The 24852-nt window shown below is 48.3% G+C and overlaps 1 protein-coding gene across 1 annotated transcript; it reads left to right on the top strand.

The window, feature by feature from the left end:
• The first annotated feature begins 1175 nt into the window (after positions 1–1175).
• Positions 1176–24809, top strand: ADAM9 (ADAM metallopeptidase domain 9). The gene is made up of 22 exons (XM_030509942.1): positions 1176–1392; positions 8410–8507; positions 9369–9433; positions 10455–10533; positions 10708–10784; positions 11448–11637; positions 12429–12494; positions 12920–12991; positions 13697–13866; positions 14857–14938; positions 15273–15406; positions 15602–15773; positions 15884–15976; positions 16175–16370; positions 16889–16994; positions 17690–17873; positions 18453–18533; positions 19434–19539; positions 21014–21146; positions 21599–21707; positions 22048–22175; positions 22927–24809. Exons 1-22 carry the CDS (start codon positions 1287–1289, stop codon positions 23039–23041), a joined length of 2562 nt encoding a protein of 853 aa, XP_030365802.1. The 5' UTR covers positions 1176–1286; the 3' UTR covers positions 23042–24809.
• The last annotated feature ends 43 nt before the right edge of the window (positions 24810–24852 follow it).

Here is a 24852-nt window from a genome sequence, read left to right on the forward strand (position 1 = left end):
ACTCCCTTGAGCAAAATTCCTCTTGATAGGAAGACAGGGAATGATTTTCAGGGGTTGTCCAGACCATCTCCCTGCCCAGAGGAGGAGCTGAACCAGCTTGGATAGTCAGGGAGCAGATTGGTTTTATCCCAACTGCTTTACTCCTTGTACAAAGTGATTGGCTTTGGGAGACCCCCTTGTCTTGGTGGTTTGTTATGCCCGGAGAGCTGTGGAGATCTGCCTCAGGGCTTTTGGAGGAGACTGCAAGTGAGGAGAAGAGCACATTCAGCTCTTTAAAAGCAGAAAGTTAGAGACTGGGATGCTGTTCTTAACCCTCTACATCTGGACAAGCCGTAGATCCTGGGAACTACATCCAATACAGGATCCAACTACAGGATCCAAGAACTGGGATCCTGTTCTTGACCCTCTACATCTGGACAAGCTGCTGCCTGTTTCCAGCAGTTTTCTTCTGCCTCATTTTCTCCTCCCTCATTCAATCCCCCTCCTGCTGTGCCTGGAGATCATTCCATTGGAAATGCCAAGCGCAGTTTGAGACAGGTACGTGGCGTTCAGCTGGAAGCCAGGCAAAGCAAGCACGTCACTTGATAAGAATGTGTTTGGGGAAGTGCCATTGCCAGGCTTCAGCGGTGCTCCCTGCACCAGCTGGACCTCTCGGTATCAGTGAGGTCCTGACTGCATCCAAAATCCTTCCTCTGTCTTATTTATGGTGCTTGTAAGCAAACCCCATGCCCGTGGTAGGTGGAGAGGATGCGGGAGCCAGCGGGGTTGAGGTTGGAGGGAGGACGTGACCCTTGGCTATCTAAAATCACCGTTCCCCAGTGCAGCTGGAGCCCTGGGGCTGGCCAAGGCGCTCATTCAGCATTCCCTGGAGAAGGGAGCGGAGCAAATAACCCTGCGCTTCCACTTGAATGTCGTTTTTGGGGAGGAAAAGCCAAGAAGAGTCGTTGTGCCTGCGTTCTGCTGACCCAGAACCTTCGGGACTGGGTTGTTTTGTTGAGAGATATTAGTTATTTAAATAGGTTTTAAGTAGTTCGAGATGAAGGACGGGTTTCTGCAGCCTCCATCCCGCAGGAGCCGTCGAGGGGCTCTTCGGACCCAGGCTCAGCCCCCGTCCCGCTGTTCGGGGTGGGCACCGGGGCGGCCCCTTCCCTCGTACCGCGGGCGGAGCGGAGCGGCCCCGCCCCGGGGCGGTGCGGCGTAGGCCTCGGCCCGGCTCCATAAGGCCGCGGGCCGCCGGCCGGACCCAGCGCCCCAGCTTGGGGTGGGGGGGGCCCGGGGGTGGTGCGATGCGGACACGGAGCGCCATGGCCTGGGCCCCGGCTTGGGTCCGGGCGGTGCGGAGCTGCCTCTGCCTCCTGCTGCTGGCCGCGCCCGGGCAGCCGGGCCGCGAGGGTGAGTGCGCCGGGGCCTGCTGCCGGCACCCCCCAACCTCCCTTCGGCCTGGCCGCGCTGGCGGGCGGCCTCCGGGTCCCTTCCGCGGCGGTCGGGCCTCTCCTGAGCCCCGCCGAGGGGATCCGGCAGCCCCCGGCCCTTCCTCGGGGCTGGTAGATGGGGTGGTCGGAGATCCCCCTTCCATCCTGCCCGGTGCGGGGGGCTCGGGGTCCCTCCCGGTGCCGCGGAGGGGCGAGAGGACAGCGGTGCCTTTGTCGGGGTCCCATAGACGTGTGTCTTCCCCCCCGCTCTGTGTTTGGGTGGCTTTTTAGTGGTTGTGGAGCCTGCGATGGCAGAGCCGGGCTGGGCAGGACCCTGGGAGGCAATGAAGGGACACCCAGGTCTCTGTGTGGGCTCGTAACAAGTTGGTGCTGTGCTTGTCTTTATGGGCTGTTTGTGAATTGAAATCGTTCTGTTTATGGGCTTTTAGGATGCTAAATCTGATGTTACATATATATGTGATAGGCAGAAACATCTCCTCTGTTGTTGTTTTCCCTCTCCCGAAGGGATGTATGTGCTGCGTTAAGCTCGTGTTCATCATTAATGCATAGTTTTAGATCAGGGCTTCCTAAGTGAGAGATTTTGTCTAAAACTAGCTTCATGCTCTCCTCTAAAACTAGCTTCATGCTGTCCTCTAAACTAGCTTCATCTCCTCTAAAACTAGCTTCTCTAATACTGATGCTTCATGCTGAGGAACGGTGCTCTTGTGGTGGGTATCTCTCCCCAAGGGGTTCTGTGCTGGGAATCTCTTGCCTCTCACTTGGCATGCTGTGAGCTGTGCACTAGGCAGAAACCCAGCTGCCAAAGGTGGCTCTTGGCTTGTGGTGGAGGCAGGACAGCGTGTTGGGAACTGCCTTGATGGAGCTCCAAGGAGCGAAGACTTAAATGACATGTCTCCAGGATGTTGGATGCTTGTGCTCCTGCTGTTTTGGTCAGTGTTTTGAGGAGTAGTGTTGTGGTTCCTACCTGTGGGTGGAGGGAAATGCAGGTCCTTGATGGACAGTGTTTCTTCTGCCTTCTGAAGTCTCTGACCCAGCTAACGGTGCCAATTCTGCAGTGAAATTCCTTGGTCTCAGGTCTCAGCATGAAGGAGAGGGGAGAAACAAGTTGCACATCTCAGTTCATGCAGGAACTTCCAAATTTTGGGTTGTAATGTGAGTGCTTTGGATGCTCCTCAATACATAGGGATGTGAGGCAGAAACAGGGTGTTACTGGAAACTATTAATGGAGAATTCCTGAATGAACATAATCATGCAGGGATGTGTAGCTGTAAGGGATTTGTGTGGTGAAGATCTCCTTTGTGTCCATAGGAAGCATTTGGCTGTATAAATTCATCAAGAAACCGCCTGGCATTGCCCTAGGCAAGGACTGTGGTGGGTTTGCTGCTTGTCTCTTCCTTGATATAGGGTGTCATGCACCCAGCATGGCCTAGCCATGCTTTAGGAGTTCTTAAAGGAGTTCTTAAAGTGTCTGTACTCTTGGTTTGAGTTTCAGTGTTTGACTAATTCCTTTGTTCAGATCATGAAGAACACAGACTGCCGTATCTCAACCAGTCTGGGACGGTCATTCAGCAGAGTGCAGAGGGGTTTGTGATTGTTTCCTCTAAGTGAAGAATAAAGAGAGGGAAGAAGTTTCAGTGTAGCTGATGTTGCCTCTTGTAGTGTTCCGCTTTCAGAAGAAGGAAGTTGTAGTTTTTGCATGTCTTGATCATTCTCATTTCTCAAGCTATTAATAATAATAATAGGGAAAAAAAACCAAGTTTATTTGCTCAGTTCCGTGGCTGAATTTGTGTTGTGTGGTTTCCCTTGGTGGCCATTGTCTCTGAAGAGCAGCATTCCCACGAACCTCTGCTGTGTGATCCCAGCTGAGGTCCGCACAGCCCAGGGGATGCGGAGGAAGTGAGTGGGCTATGGGTGCAAGGGGCTGCTCTCCATGGGCCAGGCTGTCATGGATGTGAGAGCAGAGGCTTCAGGACCACTGACCTGAGGGGAGATGGATTGTCTTGCACCAGAGAGGGTAGCGTGGCTTTGCTCTGTGTCTCCATGGAAGAAGGTTCCAAGGTGGAGTAGGTGCTGTGACACACCAGAGAGCAGGAGTCATAGCTGTCTTTGTGGAACAGGAGTAGCTGTTGTCTCACAGACAAATTAGCCTGGCTTTAGAAGGGGCAGAAGGAATAGAGTCTAGACAGGAAACTCTGACAGCATGGGTCAGGATCTCAGCAGGAGGGAGGTAAGAGTTTTCTAGGAAATATTGCTGTGGAAGAGCACAATATCCTCATTAACCAGGAGAAATTACATTAACTGCTCTTGCCAGCTTTAACATTAAACCAGGTGAGCAGTGAATCAAAGTAGGTGAATTTGCTTCTCTTGCCATGACAGTTGGTCACCTTTTCCTACCTTCAAAAAGGCCCTGTGACACGAGGAGACCTGCTTGATCTGAAGACTTACCAATCCCAAGCGTGCGGGCACATGAGAGAAGTATCTGACAGAAGGATGTGGCTTTGAAGGATGTGGTACAAAGTGTTCTGCTGAAGTGGAAATAATTGTCTGTGCAAGAGGGCGAAAACTGGGGTGCAGGAGCCTGTTGGCAGGAGAGGAAATGAGTGTTAGGGTAGGTTAAACAAGTGAATCAGCCCTGCTATCTGTTAGGGAAGAAAGATTAACCTGTGGAGATGCATGAACACCCAGTGCACATGAACCTTGGTACTGGTGAGGTCTCCCTGGGCTGTTCTGTCTTGGTTTGGATCCCCTTTCAGGATAGGTATGGTCTAACTGGGAACTGGAGCCAGTAGAGCCCAATGTGAATGTCAAAGAAATGGCTTTTACTTAGTTAAAGGAGAGTTGAAGAGAGTTTAAGGCTTTTACAATCAAATATTGGCTCTTACTTAGTTGAAGGAGAGAGGCGTGTGACAGCACCCTTTGAAAATCTTAACATTTGAGACAGAAGGGGAGAGAAGTGCCCATCTCCGGGGATTAGAGATGTGGCTTAAAACATGAGGGAAATCCCTGGGACATCAGGAATACTTGTTGGAGATCCTGGGATCCAAGGGTGGCTGCGTAAAGCCTTTGGCAGCTCTTCCAGTGAGCAGCCTCCTGCCTAAGTGTCAAATGACTGGTGAGCTGACCTCAGCTATTAATTGCAATTGATTATAACAGTGGTTAATTTAATGAGTTTGTGTATTTAATGCTTTAGCAATGTGCATCTTTTGACTCAGATGCATGTAGCTAGTTGGAGGTTAAAATCATTACTGATAACTGAATTGGGGCAGCATCAGAGTGTTTGCTTGTTGTACAGGGTGATGCTCTCCAGTATCACTTGTGGGGGATCCAGAGGGGTGGTCAGAGCACAGGCACTGCATTGTCTCCATGAATCCAACCAAAAAGGGCTTTTTGCCCTTCTGCCGCTGAGCCAACAATCTGCCGAGGTGTATGGAGGTGGGAGATGCAGCTTGACCTCTGCTGCATGTAGACCTTACGTGTGGTGGAGTGAATCCTGTAGCAGCTTATCTCAGCATCTGGAGAGCTGGAATGGCCATGGACATGTTTCAGTGGTTTTCAAGCTCCTGCACGCCATGGAACGTGCACGAAATTCCTGCTGTGGATTTGGGGCCGGGAAGGGAAGATGAGTCACATCTTCCCGGTTGCCTCCAATACTTGGTAATTAAAGGCAGTCTTTAATGGGACAAGATAAATATAGTGGATGTAATTGTGTTTTTCTCCTTGGAAGTACAATCTCCACTATTGTTAGACACAGGAACGAATGATAAGAAGCACGTTCGTGGTGGGGACATGGAAGTGCAGCTCGGAGCAGCCTTGGCCAGGGCAGGAAGTGCAAGAAGTCTGGCTGAATCTGTTGCAAACTGCTGTGTTTGGGAACCATGCTTATGGTATTGCAATGAAGTTTCTCCAAAGAGGGGGGAAAAAAGCTGCAAAAAACAATGTGTAGGAAAAGAGAATGTGAGTATCTTCAAACATCTTATGTGGACACAGCCGCGTATCCATCCAGGTTGTTTTCTTGCTGTCACTTCTGCCTTCCCTGAACTGCTATGAATTAAACTACCTCTACTTTGGACTGAAATATCCGGATGAATTCCTATGGGAAGTAACTGTCAAGCCTGGCAGGTAGCACGTTAACAGGGATGTGGTTGCAGGAACACATCCGCTGATGCCTTCACATCATGCTGGAGCCCACCATTTCCCTACCCTGCTGTGGTAGCTGCAAATGGCCTTGTCCTTGTGGGAATTTCGCCTGTGCTAATTGGGTCAGGCCGAGTGTGTCTCAATTCCCAGGGCGAGGGAAGGTCTGAATGTGTCTGTCACTAACAGGAGTGTTGGGTGCGAGCTGGGACTCGGGTGCTGGCATAGGGACCTGTCTCCAGATTTGTGTTTCTCCCTAGGAGAAAGGCCTGTCCCTTAACCAGCCGTTGTGGGGGGAAGGTTTAGGAGCAGGGTTGTCTCTTGCATGTTCTCATTTCTGCTTTGTTGCACTTGTCCCTTTCATTGGATTTTTGATTAACGAGCCCAGTGCCCTCTTTGAGGGTTGCTGATGATGCGTGAAATGTTGTGTGGGGCAGTCAGCATGGAAAGGGGCTCTTTAGAAAGTGAGGGCTGGTGTGCGTTGATCCCTGCAGGAACAGTGCTGGTGTCCTGGGGGTGCTGTGCTTCCAGCCAGTTTGATCCCTGCAAGAACCCCTCAGAACAAACCCCTCTGTACATCAGGGGCTGGTTATCCGTTTGATCATGTACTGAAACACGAGGGAAGGAAGGATGTTTTTGCCAGAAGAGGAAAGAGATCTGGCAGTTAAAGGCAGAGCTGTTTGCAGTGGGTTTGAACTTGTAACGTGTGGCTGCTTCTCTCCTTTTAGTTCCACTGAGAAGTGAGGTGGTGCCTTCCTACCCTTACATTTTAGCTTGGTGTAATAGGAAGCACTTTGTTAATCAAGACCAACACACCCTCCTCCTCCTCCTCTGATGAATCGTGCCCACAGCGAAGGGCAGAATAAGGCATTGTACCTGCAGTCACCTCCCACACTGGAGCTAGTGCAGGGAGGGAAGGAAAGCAGCGAGCAGGGGATATTCCATAGTTGAAAGCTGCACTCTTGCTGCTGTTCCTCTGAGAGGAAGCCTCGCAGTGTTGCCCTCTTCCCAGAAATCCCTCCCAGTCCTGCTCGCTCCATCGGATGATTCACTCCTTTGTCTCGTGCTTCCAAGCTGCTTTTGGGGAAGCACGCTGCTTTCCGAGCACCCCTGCTTCTGCAGCGTGTGTGCTGAGAGAGCCTCCACAACTCCAGTGTCACATCCCTGCTCACAAAGGTGCTTCTTGGGGGCAACAAGTGCAGGAGCTCGGGGCTGGCTACGAGTGAGACGTGTCATTGGAAGTGACAAACGTCGAGAAGCAGTTTGCTGAGTCTGTGCTTTCGGTGGTTCATCCAGGGAAGGAAGCAGCCCTTCCCACCCTGGTTTGCAGGCCAAGGAGGTGTTGACATGGACTTTCTGTAGCCTGTGAACATGAGGAAGTTTCTCTCGGCTTTTTTAATACCTTTTTCTTCCCAGCAATCACTGTAATTAATGAAGCTTCTGCTGCAGCAAGTGTAGTGTGTTACCTCTGAGAAACAGCACAGCTCTGCCTATGCCTGTGTCACAAAACTGCTGTTAGAAGGAGGTGCACTGCGATGCATCCATGATCTCCAAATGGATATATATGTGATGGGAGAGAAGTTGAAAGCCATCTGACTGCTTTCACTTGCTCTTGAGGGATATCAGTGGGGAGGTGGCTGGTTTTTAAACGAATGCAGTATCTCGGTGCCTCTCTGAGAGCTTTTGGAGGCTCTCAGAAGCTCAGCACCCTCTCACCGACCCCTAATGCATGGTGGTTGTTTCTGGAGGGTAATGAGGAGAATAACTGCTCCCTTCCCCCTCCCTTCAGGTCAGAAGCTCTGATGAGCTCACTGATTCCATCGCCACGAGCTATTAAAACCGTTGCTCTCAATCCCGCCTGCAATCCCTGCGACCGAGCTCCTGCTTCCCAGGAAGCCAGGCGCAGGCAGGCAACAGCCATTGATGGGAAAAGTCATTTACACGTGCAGTTTATTATGGATTACACATTGAGACAGTTGCTTATAAAGGAAACTTGGACCAAAGGCTTGTGTTTGGTTCAGGGGATCTCTCTGGCGTTGCGCTTGCAAATCATTTATAAAGCGATCTGCGAAGGCCGCGTCGTTGCGTGCGTTTCACTTGGTTTAATAAGGTCCTTAAGAGCTCTCTAAGAACACGATGAGTAGCACTGGCCTCGTGTCAGGTTTTGGTTGTGATGAGCAAGGGTGTGATGCTGCGCCGGGCTTTGTGCTGCTCTGTGAGGAGCTGCTGGAGCCCTTGGGAGCGGATCCAGAGGGGCTGGTGCGGGGCTGGTGCTGCAGCTTCGCAGCACAGGACGCCTGCTTTGACAATGTCTTTCTGTGTGTCCTTGAGCACATTCTCTGTGCTGACCTGCTTTGTTAAACGCTCTGATTCCTGCTGATGAAAAGGGATGGTGGGTGCGAGAGATGCTTGGGAGACAGTAACTGGAATGTGAAGCTTTCACTTGGAAACCTGCTGGGAAATTTGGTGTCTTCTCTGCTGTTTGTGTGGTGTTTTCTCCAGCCTTTTACAAGGCAATCCAAGCATCCTTTTCCTTAGGTTTCCTCTGCAAGCATTAAGGCCTTTGGCTTTTTCTGTTTGGGTCTGAATCATAGACTGGTTTGGGCTGGAAAGGACCTTAAAGCTCATCCAATTCCAACCCCCTGCCGCGGGCAGGGACACCTTCCACTAGAGCAGGTTGCTCCAACCTGGCCTTTGAACACTGCCAGGGATGGGGCAGCCACAGCTTCTCTGGGCACCCTGTGCCAGCGCCTCAGCACCCTCACAGGGAAGAAATAGCATTTTCTTCCTTGTGCCTTGCCCTCCTTGTCTGTTCAGCCAGTGTTTCTGTTCTGCTTTCCAGGTTTCCAGCAGGTTTCTCTGTTGTCTTCCTACGAAGTTGTAATCCCACAGAGGTTAGGAAGAGAACGGCGAGAGGCTTTCAATGTCTCCTCGGTACAGGTACCTTAAAAATGCCTTCAGTTTAGCATCTACTTCCTCATTTCCACCCAAAACTGACCTGAATTCTCACAAAACCCTCTTGGGCTCGTCTAGCAGCAAACAAGTATCCATCCTTACAAAAGGACACGTAAGGACCCCGGTTGCTGTGTGCAGCCCTTGGCTAACACAAGGCTGTGGGGGTACTGGCTCATTGCAGATGCTCAGTAATAGAACTGTGTTGTCCTTTTCCAGCTGTAACTAAGAGTTTTTCTGTGGAAGTCTTAGAGACAAGGAGTAAGAAAACCACAAAGCTATTTTGGAACAGCTTCTTCCTTCATGTGACTTTTCCCCAGTTACACAGGAAGGGATGCCAGGTTCCGGAGGTAGGGACAATTACAAAATAGGTTTCAGGCTCACCCACATGTGGCTTTTCCTTGTCTGGTGCAGCTAGCTCAGTACCTGGCAGTTCCAGTGTATGGATGTGGTGGTCCTTTTGTGTGCTGAATATCAGGGGAGACAAGAGACCAGTGCTGGGGTGACAGCAGGAACCAGGGATTTATAATGATGTCTCTTCCTTGCACCTTTTTCTCATGGGAAGTCCACTGCAAATGGGAGATCTGAACTTGTGACCTGTGCACGTTCTTTACTGTGGCATTTGAAAGGAGTCTCTATAACCCTAAATTTAGTAGCTGCATCTCCAGCAACTGCAGCTGTATCTAAGAAGGTCAGCAGCACAGCCTGGCCCCGAGCTATGGAAGGTGGTGCTCTGAATGCTGTAGGAGTGGTAATGGAGCTCACAGAGTGTTTTCTGCCAAACTTCTGATTTCAGAGAACATTTTATTCATTAACATGAGTAAAATGCAACTTTTTTTTTCTACACAGGACAAGGTGTCCTATGCTATTGAGATAGAGGGAAAAGAATACACAATTCATCTAGAAAAGAACAAGTAAGTGATGAGTTTCTTTTCTTTAGGTTATTAAACTCCGTCTGTGTGTCTGCATTTCAAGCTGGCACGTAGCATGCCCTGACCTTTGAGGCTCTTTGAGGTGTGCAGTTCCACACCAGCTCTGTGAAAGCAGATTGAGTCCCACAGCCTCGGCTGTGAGCCAGGGATTGTGTGGAACTCCTGAGCCCTGGTGATCCCCTTCAGTGGAGGAAGCTGCAGTTTGCTCACAGGGATCTGGGGAACGGGGGAAGTGACTCTCTCCATTCACATCTAAAAAGAAGCAAACTGAGCTGGGTTTCAAGTCAATATTTTCACTTTCTTCTGGCGTTTGTTTATTGTTGCAGGGTTCTCTTTTTTCCTGTCTCAGTAGCACAAGGATACTAATAAACGAGGAAGCTGACTTTATATCCGAGGCCACAATATCCATAACTCGCAGACAACATAGATGTGGTCTGTCTTGAGTTTAATTTTATAGGGCTACTTGCAGCAGTGGCAAGTTCCCTTTTATCAGGCTTTTAAATAGTTCTGTCTTCAAACTGTCAAAAGACACAGAACTATTTCCCTGCACGAGCCCCTGGGGATCTGCAGCTGCCACTTGCCAAGCCCCTGACCTCAGAGACATGGGAATTCAGTGGCAGCGGATTCACCAGTACAGACCATCGTGGGAGACTTTCCCAATGCACTTCCTTCCGGAATTGGGGAAGAGAAGTCAGACACAGCAAGCTGAGGGCTGTGAATATTTCTTTTCCTGGATGAAATCAAGCTTTTAGCACAATTGAGTGGGTTCCGATGCTTGTTTTGCATATCTGGAGTGCGGTGGTTGATTCGATTTCATTAACAGCATTCTGGTAGCTTGGATTTTGCTGTGGAAATTCCTGTTTTCTTTGTTAATTTTGGAGGGGGTTTCCTTTTCAATGTTTCTTTATTTAACTGCTATTCACCTATTTGGGACACTTTTGATTAGCATCATGTTGCTAGAGTCATTTCATGAAATTCCTCTAGCATTCCCCTTTCCTTACAGAGAACTGCTGCCCAAAGATTTCACAGTTTATACCTATAACAAGGAGGGAAAGTTGCAATCTGAATATCCAGATGTCCAGGTAGGATTTCTTTCTTTTTATACCCTTACTGAAGGTGACTTGAACACTGAACACCAACATGGAGTCATGTATTGCAAAATGAGAGATGTATTTTTTGCTGGGCCGCCTTCCACTGGGTGCAGATATCCCTTCCACTGGGATGTGTGTGTAACGTGCCCTTGTTTTCCCATGTAGGATCACTGCCATTATCAGGGATACGTGGAGGGGAGCCTGGATTCTGTGGTTGCACTCAGCACTTGCTCAGGGCTCAGGTAGCACAACTCCTCTTTTGTGTCCTGCCTGCCACGTGAGTCTTGTGTTTGCTGAGCCTGAAACGAAACTCTCACTCTGTTTTGAACTGGTGTTCAGCAGTGGGTGCCTTTGGGCAGCTCCTGTGCCCAAATACCATTCCAATTGGTATTTGCAATACCATTAAATAAGTTGGTTGATGTAGTTTAATCAGTTCTGTGACACAAATTTGGCTTGTTCTGATGTGTGTAGGTGGCCACTTCAGAGAACTGTGCACAGTGTAAAACTGGAGAGTGGAACACCAGTGTGCACTTCACATTTGGCTGGGAGTTGCTTCTGCTCTGGGCTGATTTCCATGTGTTTTGGGACACTGATTTTTTTGTGGTGCCATGTCACCAGAGTGGCAATAGTGTGTTTGAACTAAAGCATTTCTGCTGAAGGCTTCTGATTTAATTTCTGGGCTGTTGCAGACTCTTACAGAAGTGTTTAATGAACTGGATTTGTGGAGGCTCTATCCAGTGAGAGGCTGCTGTCAGGCCTGAAATGAAGCCCACTGGTTTGCAAGGACTGAGATACAGACACGCCTTTAGTTACCAAAAAATTGCTGTTCCTTTGTTTTACTGTAAGAATCTGGGTGAATATCCTCTGTGCTTAAGAAGGATTTCTCATCCACTCTCATATTTTAGGGGTTTGGTGACGATTGGCAACATCACCTATGGGATTGAGCCCATGGATTCCTCTTCTGGCTCTAAACATATATTATATCGCTTGGATAATGTGAAGAAAGAGCCCACGATGTGTGGAGTAACTGCTGAAGACCACGAAGGGGAACACACAGAGGAAAATCACCATCCCAGTATGACTCAGCTGCTGCGAGTAAGTGCTGCGCTGTTTTCCCCACAGTCCCCTGTAATGAGTTTGAGAGTGTTCACCTCAGAATATGGAAGCAGCTTATCAGATTTCCTGGGGCTTAGCACATACCTAAAGGGTTCTGATTGAGGCCTTCCTACGCTGCTGAGAAACTCAGTTGCTTCAACAAAGCAGTTGCAATTTCTTTCTGCTTCTGCCCATAGCAGTGAGAGGCGAGTGGCTGCTTGGATTATTCAAGGGCAGAGCTTTGTGGGGCTTTTAAGGGCAGGAACAGTGCCCTCATTGGAAAGGCTCATTAGCACAGTATTGCACCAGAAGCCAGGAGAATATTGTGGTGTTTATTCCATTCTCCTAACCATCAGGAGAACAGTTTGGTGTGGAGGTCCCTGTGTTGTTTAAAGCCTGGCTGCACAGGAACACGATTACAGTAAAAGCTTGAGTATGAAAAGCATCATGTTTCACTTCGAGGTTGTTGGCATTTGCTTGTTAGTGTCTTTCAGCTCCTTTATTAAGTATGTGCTGTCTTTCCAAAGCAACCTGTGTGGAAAGGAAAAAGGTCCCTTGCTTTTGAAACAGGAAATCTTTGTGCTGCTAAATTCTGAGGTGAAACACTTGCAGAGAAACTGTCATTGCATCGGCTTCCACCTCGGGGCTCTGGTTGCAGTCTTGGCACGCTGTGCTTTGGGTGTGCCTCGAACCACCCTCTGGATCACGTGAAGTTGGATGATGTCAGGATTATGTTTTTGGTTTGCACTTGAATTAATAACACTGAAGTTGTTTAAAACTCTTCCCCTCAGACGAAGAGAGCAGTCCTCCATCAAACAAGATACGTGGAGCTGTTCATAGTTGTGGATAAAGAAAAGGTAAAGCTCGTGTGTTGCTCTCCCTTCCTTCTCCCCAAGGGCTGGCTTGAAAATCCCTCAGTCTTCGTTACTGCCAAGTGGATTGTGGAAAGACACTGACACTGTAGCCAAGGTTATGCAAATGCACTAACCTAAATCTGAATATCAGCATGCTCTGTGCAATAGCCTTCAGGAAAAGAGTGAACTGTCAGACATGGGGAGTTTCTATCAGCAAGGAATCTCAGAGCATAAGGAAACCACACGGCAACACCTGCCTTTGCTGCCCTCTCTTGAATATTGACACGTTGAGCAATAGCAGTGAAGATGCTGCTGTCTTGATTAGCATAGAATCACAGAATAGTTAGGGTTGGAAAGGACCTTTTGTTCCTTTTTCTAACTCTTGTCTTTATCTCTTCTCTTCATGACCAAGTTTCTTTGTCTTGCAGTTTGAAGATTTTGGGAAGAGTGAAACAGAAGTAAGAGAACACATGGTGCAACTGGCAAACTTCCTCGACAGTGTAAGTTGAAGCTGGGTTAAGTGGGATGATGCTGTGTGCGGCAGTCCTGCAGCTCTGCTTGCTTCTGTCAACTTCCACCTTGGAGACTATTCTGATACTGCTTTGGTGAGGACGAAACAGGGGTTTTTGTCAAGCCAGGAGCTAGAGCTGTTCCCTCAGCTGTGATGTTGGAGCCTGAGTGTGGTGCTGAAGGAGCACCAAAGGAACACCGTGGTGGTGTTACCTGGCAGTGGGTTCTGGTGAATGCATCGCTCTGAGCACTCTTCCACCTCTAAATTCACCTGCAAGTACCATAATTCTGAGTTAGTTTAGGGAACTCTTCCAACCTGCACTCCATACAGTGAGTGACAAGACAGGTTATTGCAATTATTGCAGTTCTTGTGGATGTGTGAAGTTAGAGAAGAAACACATCTTTCAATTTGACATCTCAGCTGATGCTGTTTGTCAGGATTGAGACTCCTTTTTATTTCTGCTTTGGGTTTTCTTATAGCATGGCCAGTGTGGCATTTCAGCATTGATTCTTTAGCTAATGAAAGTCTGAGTCACAGGGAGAATGCATTCTGGGGGTTTGAACTGTGTGCTGGCTTCTAAAAAACCAACAAACCCGACCAGAAGAAGGAGGTTCTTGCAGTAAGCTATAGAACACCAGACACTGCTCTGACCTGAAAGCCTTCAGATACATTTCTCCTTTTCTTCCTTCCCCAGATGTACATCATGTTGAACATCCGCATTGTGCTGGTGGGTCTGGAGATCTGGAAGTATGAAAACATCATCAGCACAGATGGAGGAGCTGGCGACGTGTTGGCAAACTTTGTACAGTGGCGAGAGAAGAACCTTGTTTTGCGCCGGAGACATGACAGTGCCCAGTTTGTCCTGTGAGTGGCAGTTCCTTCCCTCTGACTCCTGAGAAGCTCCTTCTGTTCCTGCCTGCTCAGCTGTACTGTGCTATCAAAAGTAGCTGCTGTATTTCAGCAGAGAATCAGTGCAATCTGCTGTGGTTTAGGTACTCGTTAGAACTTTCCAGGTCAGTGTAAGTGCTTTTGAGAAGGTTTCTGTGGTCCTTGAATTCAGTGTCCTCCCTGAGAGTTATCTTGCTAAAGAACAACTTTTTGCTTGTCCCACATGTCCTGCAACGTTGTACATTGCATTGTATAAAGCTTCTGCTCAGATAATCCTTTGTCAGGTTGTACACTGGTTAGACTTGTAATCTAGGGCTGCCTCCACTTGAAAATGGGCATAAACCTGATGCAGAGCATTGCATTTTAATGGAGAGAAGGTTGCTTCTGCAGCTGGTACCCAGAAGCTGGCTGTGTGGTTTGAGCTTTGACATGGATGTCGATATGTCTGTACTGCCTTAAGCTAGCACAGGGCTTCCTGGCCTGTCGTCTCTGCCCTCCCAGGACATGTGCCCCTGTGCACTTCCTGCTCTGTAGATAGCGTGGCCCTGAGGAAGTCACTGCCCAAAGCAGGGAAAGGGCAGAGGGGAGATGCTTCCCCTTGTGTAGAAACAAGAGAGTAATGAGGAGGAAGTTGACAAGGAAAGAAATCAGTGGAGTTTGGCAGTAGTAGAAAGGCAGCAAACAGCCAACAAAAATGATTTTAAGGGTGGACCATTCAGCTCCTCATATTTAGAGGGAAGATGCCAACTTTCTCTGCAAACTTTCATCTTAATTTAAAAGCATAAAAGCCACGAAGCTGAACTGGCACTTTCATACCCCCAGTCACTAGCGGTGTTCCTTTGTTATGGTTGGGAACTGGAAAAGCAGCATTCCATGCCCCACAAGCAGAAGCCATGCACTCTGGGCTGCACCGGTGTGTCTGTACAAATGGGATGATTCCTCTCCTTTTTCTCCCCATTACTGCAGGAAGAAGGGGTTTGGTGGCACAGCTGGAATGGCCTATGTTGGAACAGTGTGCTCCAAGAGCCACGCAGGAGGCATTAATGTGGTGAGATATCTGTATAATATGTGAATGTGATCGAGATAAGAGTTTTGCATTCCAGAGTCTTTAATAACAAAGCTGAAGTGGTTAGTGGGGGCTTTTATGTGGTCCCCAGCTGTTTCTGGCACTTCCATGATATGTAGATCACAACTTCTCTGTAGTCATCTGCACCCTTTGCTCAGCTTCCCCTCTCCTCAGCGTGCAGCGCTCATGAACACGGGACAGGGCTTCTCTGCTGATGCAGACAGAATGACACAAGTGTCTTTTTGGCACATAAGTAAACACTGACTTTCTCAGTATAAGCTGCCCACTTGTTTTCTTCTGCTTTTCTGTTGTGCAGTTTGGAAGAATCAGTATACAGATGTTTGCATCAATTATGGCTCATGAACTGGGGCATAACCTGGGGATGAACCACGATGATGAGCGTGTCTGTCACTGCGGAGCAAGCAGTTGCATCATGAGCTCTGGAGCATCGTAAGTACCTGATGGAAACACCCCTTCCCATGTGCTTAGTTCTTACAGGCTGCTTTTGTCTTCAAAGTACTCTTGCAAAGAGTCGTGTTGTGCTTGCAGCTCATGGGGAAAGCCAGTGTTGCCTTTGTTCTACAGAGTAAGGGAGCACTTATGGGTTGGCTCAGTGTAAAGATAAGTACATGTTCCCTCTTGCAGGGGATCGAGGAACTTCAGCAGCTGCAGTGCAGAAGACTTTGAGAAGCTAACTCTCAACAAAGGTGGAAGCTGCCTGCTCAACGTTCCCAAGCCTGATGAAACCTATAGTGTCCCGTACTGCGGGAACAAGCTGGTAGATGCTGGGGAGGAATGTGACTGTGGTTCACCAAAGGTTGGTAACTTGTGTGTCCTGCAGATGCTGCCAGGGCTCCCCTTGCTGGAGAGGGGCTCTGTGGGGTGGAGGATGAGGCTTCCTGATGCTCACTGCACTTCTGTTCTCAGGAATGTGAAAGTGACCCTTGCTGCGAGCCGGGCACTTGCAGGCTCCGATCCAGTGCTGCATGTGCTTATGGTGACTGCTGTAAAAACTGCCAGGTAGGAGGCTCAGCCCTGTTACTGGGAAGTGTTCAGTGCTTGGGAAGAAGAAAGCACTGGCCTTGCCAGGGCATCTGAGAGAGAATTGTCATGTGGGTGCCCCTTTTTGGGGGTATATTATGGGTCGGGTGCAGTGTTCATGCCTACTCTAAGATGTCTATTTTCTGATGCCGTTTCCTCTTCCTCCTCTCTCTTTAGCTCCTTCCTGGAGGAACTGAGTGTCGGGCGAGTAGCAACGAGTGTGACCTCCCAGAGTACTGCAATGGCACATCCCAGTTCTGCCAGCCAGACTTCACTGTGCAGAACGGGCACCCATGCCACAACGAGGAAGCCTATTGCTACAACGGGGTCTGCCAGTACTACGATGCACAGTGCCAGGATATCTTTGGCTCCAGTAAGGAAGGGCACAGTGTTACAGGAGACATAGCTAAAAGAATACACTAAGTTTATTTAAAACCTACTGACTTGTTTTCCTGTCACAAAGGCCAGCTGGCTTTGGCAAAGGGTTTGAAATAGTGGCCTTTATGGCTTAGCCTTCACACATGATTCCTTCATTACATTTAATGCCGTGCTGGTGATTCAAGTAGTAGTTTTCTTGCACTGATCACTCCTATTATAGTGCAGTGTATAGGGCTGTAAAGAAGACAAAATATCAAAATTTGATATTTTTTGATGAAGAAATATCAAATGGTATAATTGACTCAATGTTAAGTGACTCTTTGTCTGTTTCTCTTTTAAAACTTGGAGCCTTGTAGCACTGACGTTTTCACCTCTTTATTGTCTTGATCAGGTTCTTAAGCTCTCTGCTGTGTGGAAATCACATGTAGCAGGATCATTACTCAGGGTAAAGGAGACATGGTGATATTACATGTTTCTGTCCCTGTGTGACTTGGTTCCTCTGTCTGCTTGCAGAAGCCAAAGCAGCTCCCAACATCTGTTTTGCTGAAGTGAACTCCAAGGGTGACAGATTTGGCAACTGCGGTTTCCATGGCCATGACTACAAGAAATGTTCCAGCTGGTGAGTTGAGCCCAGTGCAGTTCCTCACTGCATCACTGAGAAGCCTTATTTGGGTGCTGTAGTATCAGTTTGGGGTGTTCTAGCGGATACACTGGGGAGGGACGTGTTACCCCATAATCTAACCCTGCTGACACGTGTGCATCGATCTGAAACCACAGTGAGAGAGCTTAGATGTGTGTTATCCTCATTTCTGAAGCTGTTATTAGCACTTAGAGCCTCCACACTTAGTTGGTTTCCTTCGCTTCTGGTCTAGATTGTCTGTCTTTGACTCTTGCACACAGTAGTTGGAATGAGTTTGAATGTTCAGGCAATCTCTCTGTAGCTGGGTTTAAAGCTTTTGGTCTCGTGCTGTGGTTTCCTATGTGTGTTCTGTAGCCTCAGGGGATCCCTGCATCAAACGTGGGGCTCCACATCTCCTGTCACTGATTGTTCTTACCCAGAGCTGTTCATGTACAGAAACAGGAGCAGATCCTCGTGTTTTCTTTAACGTAAAGATGCCAACAGCTTACAGCAAGAAAGGATAAACCCATATTCTTGCAGCCTTGAAATGAGGCCCAGCACAGTTGTGTTTGGCCTCAATTTGATTTTCAAGTAGTGTCTTCCAGTAGAAAGAAAACATCATAACAAATGCTTGATAATCTTTCTCTCGGACCAGATTCAAGTGTTACTACAGTATTGCTGTGTTGATGTTGTAGGAATGCCATGTGTGGGAAGCTGCAATGTGAAAATGTGAAAACGATGCCTGTGTTTGGAATTAAGCCTGCCATTATCCAAACTCCCATTAGAGGCACCATGTGCTGGGGTGTAGATTTCCAGCTAGGCTCCGATGTCCCGGACCCAGGGATGGTGAATGAAGGCACCAAATGTGATACTGGGAAGGTAATTAACAATTAAAAAGTGGTTTCTTAATGTAGTAACTTGGGGTTTTCATGTGAATGCAATTTTCAGCTGTGCTGATTTGGGAATGTTTGTGGCCATTAACTTTTCGGTGCCTGTAGTTAATGCAAAGCTGAGTGAGCCCCTTGGTTCCCAGCACTGCACTGTGTGTGCATGGAGAATGGAATGAGCAGGAATGAAGTTTGAGAGCCAGAATCTTTGCTCTGCCTATAAGCAGGAAGAGCAAGTGCACACAAATGCCTTCAGGACAACTTTCAATTAAAATCCAACTGTACTGAAAAGCCTTGAGGCTCAGCCCCAGCAGAGGAATGTGCATTCCACATCTCCTCACTGAGCACAACTTAATTGCTGTTCCTTTACATTCAGACCAGAGACAAAAGACCCCAGTGGCAGTTCAGAGCCCATGCTGAGAAGCCTTTTGTAGAACAGGGGTGTTTGTGGAGTTGGGGTTTAGCAGGGAGTTAGCATGAGGCTCTGTGGTCGGGGAGCACGGAGAGGGGGATGAGGGGCAGGTCACTGAGATGCTGCCTTGCTTCATCTGTGTGCCCCCTCTGCACACAGATCTGCAGACACTTCCAGTGTGTGAGTGCCTCTGTTCTGAACTACGACTGTGACGTGGAGAAGCAATGCCATGGACACGGAGTAAGTAGAGCAGGAGCCTCCGTGCCTGTTTGAGCCCTCTGATGAAGACTAAAGCCCGTGAATTTTGCTGTCACTGGCTGGATCTCCCCATGAGAGTCTCTGACTTCTTTGTTACAAGAGCACGAGGTTCTTGCAGTGCAAATATGTAAACAGACCTTTTAGTGAAAGGTCCCAGTTTGAGCCAGGCACGCTGTAGTTGTGCTTGATCAATAGTGTCCGTATACTGGTCTTTTTTTGCCCCTAGGAAGTCTTGCCATTCTCTGTTTAAGGCTGTAACTCGTGTGAGAGAAAGTAATCATGATGCTAAATGCAGGGGTCCTTGAAGGTGGGTTTTGCTGTAAAAAGCTGCTTTTTGGTACTGCTCATGAGAAAAGTGCCTTTTAACAGTCAGCAGAAGTTGGAGCAAATTGGTGTAAGCTGAGCAAGTTTTTAAATGGTGGATAGTAACTCAAGTTTTCTGGTTTGTTTCCCTGTAAACTCTCTATAAAGTGTCTCTGAGCAAGAGAACTTATAACAGTAACGAAAAAAACCTTTGACAAAAGCTCTTCAGATGGTATTTTTTTTGCCAGGCAAGAATTCCCAGTTCCAGTGTTACGAATGTAACTTGGAACTCTGCATCTCTCCAAAAAAAAATCATACAAAAAGGGAAAGCCAAGGTCTTTAAGCCGTTGGGATATAGCTCATCTTTGGAAGCTTATCCTGACCAGTGCTGTGCTCGCACAGTCATGTGCAATCCTGAGATGTCTGGCCAAGGGCTGAGTGGAGTTGATGTGGGTTAATGTTCTCCAGGCTGAGCAATGTGGAAGGGATAGAGCAGACGGTCGTGGTTGCTGCTTTAACCAGGTGGAAAGTGGAGTTCCTGCATAGCCTTACTGTGGTGTTTGTGCTGTTTAAATGCAGGTGTGCAATAACAACAGGAACTGTCACTGTGAACCAGGCTGGGCCCCTCCTTACTGCGATGCGAAAGGCTACGGCGGCAGCGTGGACAGTGGGCCCCCCTACAATGGCAAGTCCACGTCATGGGTGCTCTGGAGCTGTGACCCTGCCTGGTGCGGGCTCAGCACAGGGCTCCCCATGGCTCCAGAGTGATGCTTCAGTGGTTGGCTCTTCACTGGGTGTCATCTGCAAACGATTCTAGTTGAGGTTGTGGACTCAAGGTCTTGCGCTTCTCTTCTGGGGTGCTGGGGATCTGTGAAGAAACTGGGCTGGCTTCATTGCCCTCAGGTGATTTCTGACACCTCGGACCAAGATCCTCTTGGACTTCTCTGTTTCCAAGCAGGAAATTGAAGCCCCTTCTATGCTTAGATCCAAACCAAAGATGAGATTTAGCTGGGGATATGGGTTCAAATCCATAGATGTGACTCTGCATCTCCATAAGATGCTTCTAGCAGTGGTAGCAGAGATGAGTAGCTGCCCTGTTCTGGTCCCTGCAGGTAGTTGCATGTGCCTCTGCAGTCATCTGATGTCTGGCAGAGGTGGGCTGGGGCAGTGCTTGTGGACAAGTCACTGTTTTATTAGTGTTTATTATTTGAGTGCAGACAGCATGCTTACAACATGTAGTAAATACATATGTAGTCCCTGCCCCAAACAACTTATGGTGTTGATGAGAGGTGGAGGGAAAAGATGGGTTGGGGAGAGAATGTTGTACTTGATCACTGTTTGACATGGCAAGACGAGGTACCTGTGTATTTGGAAGATAGATGTATCTGTGTTTGAGTGTGAAGAGTGGGCAAATGGTGCTTGGGGCAGAGGAGCACAGTTCATGCACGTGGAGAAGCTGAAGTCTGAAGATGAAGTAGGAAGCCAAATCCAAGCTGTAATTTGGAGGAAACTTGTGCAGTGCCCATGTGGAGTACATAAAGATGGGATTGATGTGGTCCCTTCTGTGAGCTGCAGGAACAATCTTGAAAGATGGTTTGGGGGAAGCTAGACGCTGTGTTGGTGCAGTAACAGTCTGGAGAATCACAGTGGAGCATGGACAGATGCCTCAAGTCATCAGAGAGAAAAAGGGAAAGGTCTTTTTGTACAGCCTGCAGTGGAGAAATTTGCTGCACATATTGTTAAGAACCTGAGTTCTTTGCCTGCAGCAAACAGTGGTAGGAGAAGAGGAAGATTTAGGATCAGACCAAAAGGCAGAAGTTCTCTTCCTCTCTTTCAGTTGAGCTCAGAAGATCTTCATAGCAACGTGGTGGAAGAAAAATGAGGTATTGATCTCGTAATTCGATGTGCTGTTATAGCCCAGGGTGGCATGGCACGTACAGTTCTTTCATCTTTGACCAGACAACCCCTGTGAGGAGATAATCAGAAACTAATGCATTTGGGCATATATCTTGCAGTCTTGTTAGAATCTTTAGCTTTTTCTTCTATGACAAATGGAAAATGGTTGTAGAACAAATGGGACGAAATACAGCTACGACGAGTCCAGCTACGATGCCATGTAATGGTTTATTCTTCTGTCATTTTGTCCCTTTCCCACAAAGACTCCTCGCTGAGAAACGGGCTGCTGGTGTTTTTCTTCCTGGTCCTCCCACTCCTTGTAGCTGCTGCTGTGGCATTTGTAAAACGAGACAGGCTGAAGCGGTGCTATCGAAGAGCAATGTCGCGCTGCCACTCGTACGTACATCTCCCGCTTTCCTTCTCCTCTGCCCTTTTGCAGTTGTCCATGGACATTTGTTCCAGGCATATTCCACTCCTGAGATGTCAGGCAAAGGCCCCCACATCAAATGATGCCTCTAGCTTGTCCCAGGCAATGACAGAAAAGATAAATTCATCTTAAATTGAGGGAGCAGAGAACTTTCTTTTTACCATTAGGTCACCCATTGGTGATGGGGTTTGGAATTTTGGGTCCCATCTTTGATAGAAAGTGAGAAAATGACTCTGTCATGGTCCTAAACAGAGAAAGGGCTACGTTGTTCATTAGATTTGTGGCAAATACCATCTTCCTGACATTTGATATGTGCTGAGATGGTATAAATCCATCCAGCCCCTTCGCTGTGCTTGGCTTCATGGTGTGCAGAGTCATTCTGTCAGGGTTACATGCTCACTCCATATTGGTTGGGTTTCAGGTCACGTCCATCAGCACCTCCTAGGACAGAAGCTGAGCCAAGAGACCACCACCACCATCACCGAGGCTTCTCACACGGCATGCCCTATGCGCCGAGGGGTGCCCCCATGGTAGGAACAATCTCCTCTCCATCACTTTACTTTCACCCCCGTAGGAGGGGGCAGTGATCCCTGCCAGCTCCGTAGCCCTCCTTGCAGGCCAGTTCTCTTTCTGGAGGCAGTAGCCAGCCACAGCCACTTGCTTGCTGTGAGCAGCATTTCTGTTCTTCCAAACTGCAGTACTTACTAGGCTGCCTTTGCTTCTTCCTACTGAGTTTCTCAGAAGGAAAGAGCAACTCTGACACTTCCAAGTTGGTTTGGAAGTGTCTTAAATGTCGCTTAACTGATGGAACAGGTATTTCAATTCCTTACGTGCAGGTTTGTGAGTGTTCTTGTTGTGTTTTCTTCGTAGGATATGGAACCAAACACCTTTCCTGTCCCATCTTACCCAGTTAACCAACACCCTCAGCAAGCTTACCACCAGTCTTACTACCCTCCTCTGCAATACCAGGCCCCACAGCCGCAGAAGCTGCCGACAAGGTTGGCTGAGTTATTGCAAATAACTACTGGCATTTGCACTGATGTGTATCTACTGTCACTGTCTTCATCTCCGTAAGCATTGGGGTGTTTCATCACGTCCTGTACACACACAGGGCTGACCTTTTATTGCATGAAGCTTCTCCTTCATTTCATGCTGTGGAACTACAGTACTATTACCCACAGCATTCATTTCACACCCTGTCACAGCTACATTTTGATTAAGAGGTTTCAGAATGCTTTTGTGGGGCCGTATTAGCTCCATGTCCGGGTGAATAAAACACCTCTCAAAATACCTAGTTTAAAAAGAAATCCCTCAGAAACCTGTCATTCTGCTGATGGGTGAGTGTTATTGCCCAGTACAGGATCATTTCTCAGTAACTTTGAACAGAAAGTTTTCCTTTACTTTTCATTTTACTTTTCAATTTACTTCTAAGATGTAATGCCTGTGCTGGAAAACATGCATATCCAGAAAGCGCAGGGGATGGAGTACTTGAAAACAGCTTGTCTTGGTGGGAAACTTGTGGGGTGTTTATTTTGGGAAGAATGCTGTGTTAACAAACTGGGTTCCCTGTGGATTTCAGGCACTGGAAAGCAGCATCCGACCGCAGCATGTTTGAAATGGGGCTTAAGCTGGAAGGTTGGGGGAAGCCACGTGGGCAAGTCCCCACAGTGGCCATGGGGCCAGTGGAGGCAGGGGATGGGCGGTGGGGCAGCCACTGGGGCTCACCGCAGCTCTTGTGTCCTCTTGCAGGCCACCACCTCCGCAGCAGCAGTGCGCACCTCAGGGACCGCCTCCGTCACAGCACAAGCGTTTACCTCAGGGACAGTACTTCCCTTCTCGACCCGCACCTTTGCCTCCCAAATAGCTTTTTGGCTTCTGTGGGGCCTTGACGTGAGCTGACCTGGTCACTGAGAGCTGAGATTGCAGTTACCCTTCGTGCATCGAGTGGCCCTCGGCAGTCCCGGCGAGCCTTCCCGCTGCAGCCCGGGATGAGGCGGATGAGATAGCGCAACGAGGAATGTAAAAAACTTTAAACTAAATACCTCTACCAAAGCTCCAGGGCCTGAAAACACCTAAACCCTGTTCCCAGATCTGAGCGTGTGGCTTTGGGAACGGCGCAGGGCTGGAAGCTCGGTCGCTGTTGGAGTTCAGCACTTGGGAGTTGCTTTTGGGTTCCCCATGATGAGCCCGGATGAGGGAGTTGTGTGACCTGTTGTCGCCTCTAAATGTGCAGTGAGGAGCTGAAGTGACCCGTTACCCTTCTCAAACCAAGGAGATCAGGCCAGTTAATTTAAAATCACTTTACAAGGACTGGAAGACATTGTCCATTTACACAACAATGGCACAGGGGGAATAAGGTATCAGTGTACTCTTTCAGAGGAAGATAAATATATTGTGCACATGTTTATGCATGTATATATGTGTATTGATGTGTAATAATGCACTTAAATTCTTACTTTCGTGCTGACTGACACTAAGCTGTGCTATATGAGCACAAAGTTTAATGGTTTTAAATTAGTAATGGTGAGTTGCTAAATGAGAATCATGTACTAATTGCCACTAATACCACCCTATTGTGGTAGTGAAAATAAAGGTACGAAAAGACATGGCCCTATTCTGGTTTTAAGAAGTGGGGTGCTCTCAGGTTTGAATTTGGATCTGAAGAGCACTGACAGTGAAAGGTGAGTCTGCCTTGACCGGCTGAGCTTCCCTGAGCACTTTAAGCAGGAACCTGCTGCCTGTTGCAGCCCTTTCCCCTGATCCCCAAACCTTTTAGTGTCGGGATGCTCCTAGGCATGACCTACCCTCTGCTTCCACATCCTGGACTAAACTAGGGTTTAAAACTCTTTCTGGAGTGCAGGGTTGAGCCCTTGGTGGTGTGCTGGTGAGGAGAGATCAGGTAAGGGTGATGCTGCTGTGCATGGGTCGCAAATAGAACCAGTTGCCCAAACTTGCTAGAAATAAGTCCTGAAAAGAGCTCGGCTTTTTCCCTTCGTGCTGGCCACCGAGTGCAAACTCAGCGTGTAAAATCCCCCCTAATATTGCCAAAACCCACATCTTTTCCTCTGTATATACATATATGTATACAATAACAATATGTATATAGTGTTTGCAGTTACAGTAATAAAATACTTGAACTCCTGTGGTTTCCCATAAACGTAGACTAAGATTTATAACACTATTAAAATCTGTAAACCATTACCTAGGCTATCACCAGGTGTATCTGTGGGGGTCCTCCGTTTGTTCCCACGTAATCACTTCCCTGTTTTCTGCTGTGTCCTGCTCCCTGGGGGTTGTCTGTGTGTCTGTCCATCCAGACCGGCTTCGAGGTGGGGACGGGAGAAGGAATCCAGGGCGGAGAGAGATGTATGAACTGTCTGTGTCCACTAAAACTGTGCTGAAAATGGTGCCTTTTAACCCATAAAGAGTTTTTATACTGGCCTCAGCGTGTGGGGGGGGGGACAGAACGATGCCAGAGGATGGGAAATGGCTCCGGTGGGATGCTGATGGATGAACTACTGGCCGTTGTGTAACGCATGTGCCTGTCCCCGTCGGGCTCCGACCAAAGGGCTGTTCCCGACCCGCGTTGTAAGCAACAAACAGCAATAAAAGACGCCGGTTTTTGTACAAGGCGCTCGCTCGCCTCCGCCTCTGCTTTCCGGGGAGGGCGGGGCG

The sequence above is a fragment of the Strigops habroptila genome, chromosome 21 (genome assembly GCF_004027225.2).
Source record: "Strigops habroptila isolate Jane chromosome 21, bStrHab1.2.pri, whole genome shotgun sequence".
NCBI lineage: Eukaryota > Metazoa > Chordata > Aves > Psittaciformes > Psittacidae > Strigops > Strigops habroptila.